This window comes from Chlamydotis macqueenii, chromosome 21 (assembly GCF_036417535.1).
Source record: "Chlamydotis macqueenii isolate bChlMac1 chromosome 21, bChlMac1.mat, whole genome shotgun sequence".
Lineage (NCBI taxonomy): Eukaryota > Metazoa > Chordata > Aves > Otidiformes > Otididae > Chlamydotis > Chlamydotis macqueenii.
The window spans coordinates 6,774,978-6,788,851 of record NC_141576.1 but is presented as its reverse complement, the minus strand read 5'-3'; the positions used below and the strand labels follow the sequence as shown (position 1 = coordinate 6,788,851).

Genomic DNA, 13,874 nt, shown 5'->3' with positions numbered 1-13,874 from the left:
AAGCCTACAAGAGCACGTTCTAAAACAGTGGAGGAAAAAAAAAAAGCTGATCTAAAGAGTGGTGTTTACTTGGGTGGGAAGGCACAAGCGAAGAGCAAAGGGACAAGTCAGTTCTACTTCTTGCTTGGCAACGTCTCTGCAAAATCCACTGCACAGCTGCATCCAACTCTGAAATATTAAAGCACAATTAAAAAAAAAAATACGCAAGAGGCTACCTGAAAGTCCCTTTCCCCTATTTCCTTAAGACAACTTTTCCAGCTCTTCAAGATTTCAAAGCATTTAGTGTTATAGAGCGATTCACAGATATATTTTTCCTCCTTACCAATTCCACCATGCACGAGGAGAGGGCATTGAAGGTTCTTCAACAGTAAAAAAACTCCACCCAAAAATCTTTTAAAAAAAAAAAGTGTTATGCAGATGCTAAGGGCTCTGTCACTGGTGGGATGGGTGGCCTGGGTACAAGGAGAGGGAACAGAGGAAGTGGGAAGCGTTAGAGCCTGTGTGCTGTTCGATTTCCGGAGCGTGCCTTGCAGCCACAGAGCTGGGGAGCTGCGGGCTCGCCACCGCCTCCCGCTCCCCGCGGGGTTTGATGGTTCTATATGGGGCACCGTGCGCAGCGCCGCAGCGCTTACACAACGCGCTGCGCGGCCACGCTTCATTTCACGCCGTTGTTCACAGCTTGCACCCATTAGATCGAGTCAGTACGTGTCCCTAAAAACCACAAAGCAATAAAACCAGCCCTCTTGTTTGGGAGTTCTGTACCTGCCCAGCATCCGTTATCTTCTCACCCAGCGCGACGCTGGGAGCAGATCAGCAGCGCAGGAGCACAGTGGCACCTCTGAGCAGCAGCAGGCCAAGGGAAGCTCCAGTTTAGCTCTGTACATTTTTCTCCTAAGAAATGACCCTCTGTGAGGCACAGAACTTTCTCTATGACATTTTTCACTTCCCTGCAGCTCACCTGAATTTTCCTCACACCGCTGACAACTGCGTTGCTGTGCCCAGTCCCACGCAGGATCCCACGCCAGATTTCCTCCTTTGGGCTCCTGCGCTCACCGCAACAACCAGAGGTTTATTTAACATGAGCGAGGCTCCTCAAGGTCCCCCCGGTTCTGCAGGGGTCACTGCGAACTCCATCAGCTGCCGCAATCGACTCCACATAAAAAACACCTACTAATAAACCAGAGAGATAACCTCACTCAAAGCTTATCTTGTTAGGTGGAAAGGAAAAATATTAGGGTTGGGAATAACATGACCCTTGTTAAGATACTGGAGCTCAATTTAAGAGGCGCTGTGCTTGCAGGCAGTGAATCAAACACGTGCGTCTGCTGCGCTGGCAAAGCGGGAGGAAGGTGACAGGGAGGGGGCTGGTCCCTACCCATTAGTAACTGGGAGCTTATTCTCCTCTTCTGCTTCCCCAGTGCTAAACCAGGAACTTCCAGCGTCTTTTAAGCTTAATGAGACACAAAAACAATGGCAGCACTCTCAAACATGTATGAAAAGACTTCCCCTGGTAAAAAAATCCCCAACCAGGTAACTCGATTACTTCTGCCAGCCCTTCTCCAAACACCACGCGTTCCCTTGGGTTGAACCCTGCCAGTGCCTGCAGGGTTTGCCAGACCCAAGTCATCTGTTAGCGGGAAATCCCCTACACAGCAGAGACCAGCTGTCGGTACAGGGCTCCCACAGCGGCCCCGGGCCACCAAAAGGGAACACAAGAGATGTCCAGTGACTGTGCCCACCTCGGTCGGAGCTCTCTCAGACGGTTTTGCTCTGACAGACCTTCACTTTCTCCACAGGAGTTCTGTGCAGTCATTAAGACTTTTGGATGACCACTGGCTCTGAAAGCCTGTGTTTCTGACAGCCATCTCCAGAAATGAGAACGAACGAACTCTATCTGTGTTTGCCTCCTGCGAGCTTTGTCACAGCCAAAGCCTTGGCCAGCTAAGGGGCTCATTTTTGTCTTGTGTGCCTTTCAGTTACCAAGAAGAGAGATGTGATCTCAGCTGAGTGCTTGCTTCCTTTCCAAAGGAAAAATTCACGCAGATAACACCACAGTAGACTTCAAGGGGTCTGCTCCCTTCATCTCAGATCTACTCGACTGCCGCGTGGCATCCCTTCTTCGAAGGGCCTTGTTCTGCCCCAGGCTGATGTCAGCTTGCTGGTCAGAGACAAGGTGGTTATGATGTTCCTGCTGAGCAAAGACATTCACTGGCAGAGCCACACAGATTTGGTCATCAGGAACTTGACTCTGATGCAGTAGCACGAGCAGCTTAATAGCTCTGGAACTGAGCTACCATCAAATCACCAAGTGCAATGCAAAGACCATCCAGTGCATTTTTATGAGTACTTGGTCCAGAACGGCTAAGGTCTGTGCTGACAAGTCTCCCCGTGCCACTCATCTTCCCCCCACTGATGACCAGCTGATCTAACCGGGCGTTCCAAAGTCCTGAAATGCAAATGGAGCGGCTTTGCGCACCTCCAGCACCCCGTCCTCAGCAGCATGGAAGCTGTTCACATCGGACAGAAAGAACACAGAAAAACTCAGATATTATCCTTAATGGGATGTCATCAGCAACGAACGGTAACAAGTGAGAACTCATTTCTTCTGTGTCAGAAGCCAGAGTTTCACTGTTACAAGGCAGAGAGACTCGGGGAGGGGTGGGGGGTTTGCAGAAAAAAAAAAAAAAAAAAACAAACAAGAAAAACAGATAAGGATTTGTGCATTTGCTTCCAGCACAGCACTGTCACAAGAAGGGCTGGCAAAATTGTTGCCTGGATGCTTGGGTAAGGATGGATGCAGTTATTCCTCTGCAGACAACACAACTGAGATCAGCTCTGGAATGTTTATGCAATTCTGATGCCTGTGTCGTGCAAGGAAAACCAAGTCTTTTTGTAGAACTCACAATGAATTAGAAGCACTTAAGGTTTGGCATCAGAGACAGCAACTTTCTGAATCCCTTCAGATTCAGATTCTTGGCTGAAATAAAATTTTGTTTGGTTGGGTTTTATTCTTTCCAAAAAATAAAAGTTTGAATGCTACAGAAGAAAGTAATGTAAGTGGTGCAGAGAGAAGAAGTCCTGCTCTAAAAGACTTAGAGAATTCTGCGGGTAGTTTATCAAAAGCAGGACTGAAGCATGGTTTAATTAGTGTAAAAATACCCTTGTAGAACAGAAATACCAATGATGAAAGGGCTCTAATCAGTGGGTGCTGGGCACAAAGAGAAGCTGAACTCTGATACAGACGTCATCTACTAGGAGAGAGTACTGAAGGAAATAGTTTGGATATTTCACTGCTCAAGGTTACTGAAAGATGCATTCCTAAATCGATAAACCCCAGGCAAACCTTAACCACTGCCCTTCACAGAGAAACCAAAGAATAGACCTCAGGGAGTCAGTTAAACGCTCCGGCTGTAGGAAGATTCGATGTGTAAGAAAGTAAATACATAGGGTAGGTGACAGGATGTGAGTACAACAATAAGCAATATATTTGATAGTACAAATTGTGTGATGCAATGCTGGTCCCGAGTCTATTCCACAGAGCTCCGGCCGGAGGGGCGAGGAGGACATGAGCTTGGAGATAACGCACTCTCGCCTAGTTCTCTGCACAGCCATTGACACTGGCAAAGCAAAGGCAAAAAAAAAAAAAAAAAAATTTGAGTGAAAACCAACCCTGCAAAGCCCTGCTGAAGTCAAGGTGACCCAAAACTTAGCAGAGTAGTAAAATGGGGGGGGGCAGGGGGGGGCGGGTAATTTGCATTAGCATCTCATATCTAAGATAATATTTCCAGAGCAGTCTCATCTTTAACAACTGCCTCTTCCTCGTCCAAGGCAGAAGCAAGCCAGAAAACAAACGTGGCACAGCTTGACATTCTCTCCTACCCCCAAGCACCTGTCTGCCCCCCTCTTCTTCTTCACTGGAGAATAAATGATGGTTGTTCCTGATCAGCAGGCCAGAACATGCTCCTCTGTCAACTTCCCAGGCTACTTCATCCTTGAACCGAGCAACATCTCTCGCATCAAAAGGCACAGCGCTATTTCTGTACGTCCCTGTGGGACCGGGCAGGGAGCAGCCGCTGTCCCTTTCACCCGGGCTGCCAGCATCCAGCCATCAGCCGCAACAACGTCTGAGCAACGACCTTGGCTCGGTGCGCGCGGACGACCCCGAGGTGAAAGGCTCCATTGCTCATATTCCAGGAAAACATCACTCAGCGGTGCTTGACATACATTTCTATTTCTACTGTTCTATTTCTACTGTTCTATTTCTTCTGTTCCCCACAGCTGATCCATCTCACATCGGAGGTGACACGCTGCTGAGGATCTCAGGTGTGAAGCACTTGTGTCCTCCAGCTCCACTAAGGGTTTTTTTTCTTGACCACACACGCTATTCTGTATGTCCTATCGCCTCGAAGGACTATTTACAATTGGCACTGGCATCAAAGACTGAAACAGCATAACTGGTGTTCCTAACGGAGATTTTGTGAGATTTTTGATGCTGCTACCGCCAGCAGCATCACGTTGTCTGTATCCTTCTGCCTCCTGGCAGCTGCCAGCAGCGTGACGCACACAGTGGCACAGCAAACAGCATTAAGGCAGCAGCTTCATTTTGAGATTTTTTTTCTCTTTACTGGTTTTTGAAGGTAGTCTTCTCCCAAAAGGAGACGAAAAGGAGTAATTAGCGCTGCTTCACGTGACAGCACAAACAAATTAAAGTATGTAGCTATTTAGTTAAAGAATGTTTCAGAAGATTCTCATGCAGGGAGAGAATGACAACTCAGCAAAATCTGACCACTCAAACCTTAACTGAAACTCAACGCCATTTCATAAAAATCAGGTAGGCTGCAACACCACAAGAGCAGGCTGACTGCTACAGGCAAGGCAACGCCGTGCAATGGTGACAACAGTGATTTTTTACTAACAGGTCTGATTCATAATCCATAAGGAATCTTTCGATTTTCTGGGGCAAAAGAGCTATTTTTAGCCTATTAAATTAATATTAATACCTATACTTCAACTGTTCCCAAAGCTGTATCTGCTATTGTTTTTTAAGAATGCGGCTGAATTAACGCACCAGTGATGAAGGGCTGTCCACTGACCCCCAGCGATTCCCTTAGAAGCGTGTCAGCTCCCACGGCCCTTACCAAGGTACAAAACCCCGCCTTCAAGGTGTTGTGATGGAGCACATCCTTTAAGAGATGAATGAAGCAGGGACCATTTCTAGGAATCCAAAACCCCTCCCACTTCATGCCCTACTCAAACTTTCACCTTCCGGCAGAGAAGAGCATCCCCTGAAGTTCACAGCACTGTGTTGCTTCCACCACACTGCAAGGCTTCAACAAGAGGTTTGGCTTTGAATGGAGAGTCCAGACCACAAAGGGCTCCTGCGCTGCTCATCCAGGCGTGCAGACCCGGAGTCTGAAGCTGTCAGGAGAGCGGGGTCTGCAGTAATCACTGTTAGCATGCACAGAGCCTGACAGACCAAGGTGACATTTCTATCTCCTTCCTCCTCCCCTGCCACCCACCAGAAAAACCCCACACCATTCAGCCACTTCAGAGCTAGAACACACTGGATCTCCATTTTGAAGACTTCCTTTGCTGAAATAATAATAAATATTTCCATGATGTGGTTCGTCACATTAATTTATTGTTGTTTTTTTTTTCTTTACACGGCGAACAGACAACAGAGCTTTCAGCCTTCCAGAGCAATGTTCAGAAGCCAAGCACCAACCAGGTAACACCACATCTCCACACAGTTTATTTTTTTAATAAACTTCTCAGTATCAGCATTGTCACGAGAGCACTGCAGAGCTACCGGTGTCAGCCTCGCAAATTCCTACATGCAAAACCTGAGCTTTTTCCCCACCCTCTCCTTGAATTTTCACAAGAAATTGTGTTATTAGTCAAGGGCAAAATTTCACGTTTCATCAGCAGGCACGGGGGAGTTTAAAAATTTGCTGCAAAACTGTGAAATTCTGCCTTGGAAAAAAAAAATGGCGTACTTTCCTGAATTTACTGTGAATAAAACATCCGCATCGTTCTAGAGAAATGACACCATTTTGAACTAGTTCTTTTTTCTGCAAGAAAAATCAACTCCCCCACCCTCCCAAAAAAACTGCATTTGTTATCTGAGAGATAACGATGAAAAATCTGGCGCAATCATGGGTTATTTCTTGTCAGTGGCGTGGATATTTTTCTGCCACAGCTTAGACCATAATGGATCCTCCAAACAGACCAGTACAATATAAAGCTGTGTGCTGTGGTCTCTTGGTTGAGTTACACATCTTATAAAACTTTAAAAATGGAGCATTTACAACCAGGGACATAAAGACGTGCTTTTAAAACTGTAAATACATATTTACAGGCTTGTGTGATAAACCAGAATTTCTCTGGGAAAAACGTTCATAAATCACAACAATTTACACACTTCTCTCCTTGAGTTTGTCAGTTATTATAGTTAATACCACTCTAAAAAAAAAAGCAGCAAAAATAAATTGCACAAATGTGACATCTAATAACCTCATTGGTATGCCTCAAAGGCACTGAACTCAGCAGCATCCACACCAGAAACTCTGTACTTAATTTAACTTACTGTTGCTGGAAGCTGAGTGGGTCTCAGAAGAACCGATTGTTTAAAAGCAGGATTTGGGCTGCATGGCAAGAAAGCTCTTCCTCAGCAACAATCCTCAAGTGACCAGTGAAAATTTATACAGTCAATGTGATCTTCGATAAAATGCCTAACAAAGCTGCACTGGGAAAATCGAGGGCATATCACACTGGCCTTTAAGACAGAGTATATTGGAGCTGGTTTTTATTAGCACTGTGTATTAATCTTTTAAATTATCTAGATGCTGTCCAGACACACAGGAAGATAATTCCTGTTTGAAAGAACAGGGTTTACCATACTAATACTAGATGATGAGAAGAAGGAGAAAATGTGGAGAGAAAATAAACTAAAGTGAGCCAAACTAATTAGAGAGCTGTATGTGCATGCCAGCTAATTTGATACACATATAAGGCCAGGAAACTTAATTTTTGTGCTATCAGACCAAGATTTACCAAGCTGCCTAGCAGATTTGAATACTCACTTCCAACTAGTTTTACTGAATAAAGAGAATCTCAGTCTTCCAAGGCTGCCATGAAAAATTCCAGCCTTTGTTTGGAATTAGAACATCACATGTTTCAAGAGGAAATTATTGCTAGTAAAAGCTCAAAAAGGGACAAATCCTAGAGACTCTCCACTCTAGGACAGAGACAAAGCAGCCAGCAAATGGCACCAGCTCTCCCCACAAAGCCTACATCTCAATGGTCTCACCGTCTTGAACTGGAAGCATCACTTCCAACACGGGAGGGGACGTCGCTTTTTATGGCTCATCTAGTTCTCAGCATCTCAGCCTTCCGCCAACACACAATTGCACTTAGAAAGCCTCCAATATGGGTTTATCCACAAAATCTGTAGCTAAATAATACAAGATCCTGAAGATCTTTTCTTTCCAACTCAAACATGTAGCTAAAACATTTTTACTGTGAACAAAACCCATGTTTCTTGTTTAAAGCCTTTGTATTCATTTTGAACAATTTGATTTTCATCAAAACTATAAAATATTAACTGTTTTCAACAATTTCATACATATATATATTAATATATATGTCATATATATATGAAGCTATATATAAAATTGATCCTTTTTTGACTTTTTCAGGGTAGTAGGAAGGAGTATCAACCGGGCACTTGTTTTTTCTTAACTAACATGTGCATACACAGATGTGTGCTTATCTGTGTGGAGTGCAAAGACAAGGAGAGGAATAAACTGACTGAAATAAGGGGGAAATAGGGCAATCAATCCCCTTCGCCTACTTAAAAAAACCCAAACCTGGACGCTACATTAGCAGGGATCCTACAAAAATTTGTCTTGGCAGAAGGACCCCTTCATCTTGGAGGTGAAATCTGCAAGGCTCCAGAGAAGCACCCCTGCCAGATGATCCACCCATGTGTGATTGTCACCATTTTGGAGCAAGAGGTAAGAGACCTTTCTGCACTGCATTTTACCAACTGACCTCTATGTTTCCGCAACTTGTCTTCACTGGCTGCCAGCGACTTTCACGGATGCCCTCTCTGCAGGACCACTGAAACAAAACATGCTTGTACGAGAGCCGCAAACACAAGCTCCGTATTTAAGGAAAAGCATTGCTTGATACTCCACAGCAACGTATGTGTTTGATACTCTCACTAAAGAAATAAATCCTGGCTGTAACAAGGGTACCAGACTGGCAACAAATGTAATGGCAGCTTTTGAGCAATGGCTGCTTGTCACTTTACGAAACTGGGCTATCAGTGCCCTTTACAGAGATCACTTAAAGGTGATCTTCAAAAAAAATGTGGGTCCTGACGCACTTCAAAAGCAATGGCATTGTGCCCATTAAAGCTAATGGTACAAAGTCAAGAGAATGGGCTACCCACAGACTTCAGATGTGGAAACCTCAGCAAAACCTACCACTCCCTTCAGGGGACTTTTGTGGGATGCCCAGTTCTTTACCCGTTAGGATGTAAAGTAGAAACTAAAACGATGTAACAGTCTTTTCAGAATTTAATTGCATAGTATGTTAAACCCCTCTGTGTTCTACCAGAAAGACGAGACTCATCCAGACTCATCGACCCTCTGAACATGGTTAATCTGTCTGCCTAAACGTCTGAACATTTCTCCATGCCATTCCACCGGCTGTTGATGCGTGGACTCCACGCAGCAGGGGACCCGGAGATCACCCTCTCACCAGCATCCACAGTTCACTGCTCTCTGGAGAAGGCAGGAGCCCTGCCCTGCGCGCTCCGCCTCTCCCTCTGGAAGGAAGGACAATACGACAGAAGAGTGCCATTGCTTCCAGCAGAAGAAACCGCTGTCCCTGTTATCTACGGAGGAACCGGTCTCACCTCATCTGAGAAAAAGCAGGAGAGGATAATGCTTGAGGATTAATTCACCTCACCTTTTCCAGTCAAAAGTTCCTGGTACCTGCAAATACACAGAGAGTTGCATTTAATCAGAGTCAGCTTTAAGATTAAGCAGTCAGAGTGACTGCCCCCATTACCTGGAAGCAGGACAAGTCATTCAGCAAGTGCTGCGCAGGCAAGAGATGCCCATGATTTAACTTTCACTTGGGTTTCCCACAACTGAACAGTCTGCACTGCAGTTAGAGATGTTAACAATTCATTATCAGCCACTCCCTTTATTTAGGAGGTAGTAAACTTCAGAATTTTACTAGATTTTCCTCTGAATGTTATTTTTTGAACATATTTAACAAAAGAATAAATTTCAGGCTGCAGCGTCTTGATTTTGCTGGCACTCGTTCTCACCTTTACCTTTATGTGGGTGAGTACAATGCTCCTTAGCTGTTACACCAGTATAAAGGAAGTGATGTTACAGGCGGGGAAATGAAAGAGCAGAAGACAGTGTCTTCTTCACCAATAACACCGGACCAGATCATTAATTTGCCCAAGCCCATACAGCTTCATTATACGAGTTTATCTTGCCACAACTCCAAATAATATCTTTGTACGTTATCCTGGCACTGCAATTTGCATTGTGATACTGGTCTTGGAACTTCTGGTATTCAATCAAAGCAGCCAGCCCAGGCATGTTTTTTGGTCAGAGTTAGGATTTGCTCAGCATTTACACATTCAGCCTAAAAGACCTCAAAGCACTTTTCCCACTACTACAATCAGATACAGACAGCACTGCTTCCAAGATGGAGACAAACCCCATCCTTACAAAAATTGCCACCATCCTCAGGCTCCCCAACAGGGAGGAGCAACACATCAGGTCTTAAAACTCATAAACAAAATAAAATTTTTCTTACGCCTTCCAGGAGGCTAAAGGGCTGACTCTGCCCTAACGGATCCTTTTGATCCGGAGGATGTAATTTCACATCACTGGAGAAGACCTTGTCCCCTGTGCTTGATCTAACTGAGAGGCACCTTGCTCTCCTCCTTCACGCCTGCTTTCGTATCAGTGACCAGTTATGGGAGCAACCACACTGCGGGTTTGCTGCAGCTCAGGTAAGATCTGTAAAGCGCTTTGCAGCCCTTGCCCACAGAAACACCGGATCGGTGGCAGCGCCTGCCCGCGTTGCTGTACCTGGTTTGGCTGGAGGTGCAGAAGGGTCTATTCCTTGCAGAAGTGGGCTGCAGCGCAGTGGGATTTCTTGCTTTGCCTGGCGCTGGTGTTATGCGAAGAGGCAGAGGGACATCTAGAGGCCACACGGAGCCTGTAACTGTACAAACAGGCAGAAGAAACTCACACACGTGCATTAGGGTACCGGGGTAAAAAAGCCGAGACGTGCTTTAGGGTCCTATAGGGGCTTTAATAAACGATGAGAAAAAACCCCTTATGCTCCAGCCACACTGCAAGTACCAAGAGCCACTTCTGACGGCAAGTGGGTTTTTTTTTTTGCCTTTTTTGAACTTACCTTGTTAGTTTATTTAAGTAGGAAACAGATGTCAACTGGAAGCAGCATCCAGCCTCCCACCCGGTGTCCCAGACCCTCCAACTGGGACAGACAAATCCAGTTACGTAAAGAACAACTAAAAGAGTCACAGTCTATTTTCTCAGGACTGTCCATACCAGGTTTTAAAAATACATATTTATGGAAAAGGAATTTTACTTCACACAAGCATAATACCACAGTGAATCATTTTTCCCAAGGTCAAAGTCTGCAGTGCACTTTTGCCACTACAGCACTGTCAAACTTGACCATGACACATACAGGTCCCTACCATGCCTTCACGGCAGAGGATACGTTACTTCACTTCACATTTTAAACTCACTCCAAGAATCCCAAAGTAAAAGTGAAAATCAAGAGATTTTAACTGACATTAGAACATCTCTGTTGCTTGTGATTTCAAGAAGCAAGCCAGCAAACAGGAGTCAAAGCAAGGGAAGCAGAAAGACTTATGCCCCATTCTAAACATACAATCTCAGTTCAGATGTATACCCAAGCTAAACTCCCTTACACTACAAGATTTTAAAAATCTCCTATTTATTTTTAAATTCAGCACCTTTAGCTATCTTGCACGTACTCGTACCTCCTCAGTGCGTGCAGACACACGCCTGCTCCCCTCGCACCTGAGCTCCCCCCACACTTGCGGCAATTAGCTTGTACATGCCAACTCTTCAAAACTCTAATCAAACCCAACTACTTCTGCTCTTCCAAGGGAACATCTATTGAAATGTAACTTTATTACATAACAACACATCTAAGAAAAGTTTACACATTTGTTTTTTCTCCAGGTTATTTTTAGAATTCAATATACCCCCTTTAAAGGAGATTTCAGTTATTGTTTGTCCTTATGTACAGATCTTGTAGTGCAGTGTAACTGCGAGTCAGACGTAAAGAAGTGCAAAATTTTCCATTACAACAGAAAAACAAACCCACAAAAATTTTGAAAAGTAAGCAATTCAATTATTTCCAAATTAAAATTTGTGGTTAAAATCATCTGCCAAAGTTTTGTTATTGTTCTATGTAAATCACACTCTCCAGCCTTTGTGAATTTAATACTGAGCATTCCTCTAGTGTGTAAGAATCAGAAAGTGGTAATGAGGAAGTCAACAAAAGCCAGATTTTGTTGTCCCATATAAGGACTGTTACCAAGGGAAAGAGCAGAATATCCAAAATAAGTTTAGTTTGTTTGGCTTCAGTTCTTTACTATAACTAGAAGAGAGAAATTTCAGTTTGTTTTCATTTAGAATGTTTCCATTTAAGTAATGCTTAATGTCAGAAAATTAATTATGACTTATAAAAGTTCTTCTGTAATCAGTAACACATGCGTTACAGCATGCAATGCACCAATGCTTAGATCCTGTGGGAAACTTAAAAAAAAAAATAAGCTTCAAATCCAAGGAGACAAAGTATCTGAGAAAATCTGACCAGCATTTTCAAATGCACACCCCTCATCCCTCCCAGAAGTAATGTGCTAAAGAAAGCCTTCACCTCCTAATTTCATCTAGCTTTAAAGTTAACAGATCATTGGCTGCTTATTTGAAAGCCGAGGATGAGAGGAAAAAGATTAAAAGGGATGTTTTTTAGACAGAAACTGAAATGGAATTCTTAACAGAGTTCTTGCTGTTGCCTTCCCATTCTGCTCTCACGGAGCCGCGCACTGACACCGCAAAGCAAAGCGCCGACAGCGGCAGGGCTGTGACGTTTGCTCTCGAAATCGGTGCCCTCCTGGGTACCAACACTGAACTGTAGTGGGCTGATAACTGTATTTTTAAAGAGTTTGTTTACAGAAATGCAGGGCTCTCTGGATGTTTTTGGAGGAAATCCCTGGGTTTGCAAGGCAGGCTCATCTCCGAGGGGGCGGGGAGCTGAAATAGCCCCATCGCTCGCAGGAACGGCTATCGACATTGCTATTCTTAGCGGTCACTCTGCACCTGCTTGCACTGTCACCCGTGCTGGGGTAACTGGAGGCAGGCGAAAGAAAAGCAGTTCTTAGGCGCCCTGCACCGATGCAGCCGAGCAATAAGGACTTTTTACCGGGAAGGGCCGAGGGGGCTGCACCCATCGCACCACTGAGCCCAGGCCGCATCCTGGACCAACAACAGGACAGGCAGCAGCCCACATCCTAATCCAGCCCTCTCAAGCCCATGGTTTAGGAACAGTCCTAGCTAGAAAAAGAGGAGGGGAAAAAAAAAAAAAATAAAATAAAAAAGAAGGGGAGAAGCACACCATGCTTGGAAGAAAAAAGGCACAGAAATCAAATGTTAGGCAGCAGGATGGACTTGTCTACATAGTTTTCTCTGTGAACTAGGACTTAAATCAATATAAGCAGTTTTTCTAAGTGTACAAGCTGTACCATAAACTAGAGCTAACCCAAAAGTTAAATGACACTATTTTTTCACATGCAGACAGGGCCTGAAGGGCTCTCTCTTAACTGAAAGCATACCCTAACAAAAGAGACAGATCACTGAGTTTGGTGAGACCTGCTGCAATAAAAATACACTAAATCCCAGGTCTTAGTCTTCCATCCTTGGATCTGAAGGTGTTTTGTGGTACGAGTCAGTACCATAATCGCCATTTTTCAGATGCAGAACTGAGTCAGACGTAAAGTGATTTGCCAAGGTCACCCAGAAAATCTGCAGTGTTAAAGCAGAGGCAGAACAAAGGCAAAGGCTCTCCCACCACACAGCATTACTATTCCCCAAGTTCAACTGTCTCCTGAATTCTTAAGTTTCACCTTCTTTGAATAAATCAAATTCCCACTTCCATATGCCTTCCTAGGCCACTGAGCCCCGAAATGAGCAGCGCACACAAACCGGGCGGGTAGGAAAAATAGCACACACCCTGCTCCTGGCTTTGCAGAATTAGGCTAGGTAATTTTACAGGTCAGACAACAAGAGAGGGGAGCCCCGGGGGGTGGATAACAGATTTCTGGGCTTTCTGCTCACAGTACGAATTAAAACATCAAGTTGCTAAGCTAACTGGCATGTACTCTCTTGCACCAGCATATTGCTTAATGGGAAAGTAAATACACAAAATAAGGACTTGGAAAAACATCAACCACCAGTTATATGAATAATTATTTTTTTTTTTTAAAGTGAAAAAATATTTAGTAGGACAGAGTTGTGGATAGAATTTTGTTGAGGAGGAAGTCTCTCTTCTCTAAGAGGCCTATCTTGGTGTACACAAAATGAGGGAGCAGCAGAAAGCAAAAAGGATCTTAATGTGCTGTACAGCAGCTGTTTCGAGACTTACATGCATTTGTTTATGAAAGTGGTGAAAAAGCTGGAACACGTCAGGATTTTATCTAGCAATCACATGACGCTAAAGGACATAACACAAATATGATGATTTTATGGTCTGGTCTTTCATGAATCTAAATTGGAAAA

At 44.3% G+C, this 13,874-nt stretch overlaps 1 protein-coding gene across 1 annotated transcript in view; it reads right to left on the bottom strand.

Moving 5' to 3' along the window:
- Nucleotides 1-5,619: 5,619 nt before the first annotated feature.
- The window catches only part of PRDM2 (PR/SET domain 2), a 72,435-nt gene continuing 64,180 nt past the window's right edge, over nt 5,620-13,874 (bottom strand). Inside the window, exons 9-10 of the mRNA XM_086764433.1 lie at nt 10,125-10,260; nt 5,620-9,002 (exon numbers count right to left, since the gene is read on the bottom strand). Coding sequence (XP_086620559.1) covers nt 10,152-10,260 — 109 coding nt within the window. The 3' untranslated portion in view covers nt 5,620-9,002; nt 10,125-10,151. The remainder of the gene's footprint in view (nt 9,003-10,124; nt 10,261-13,874) is intronic.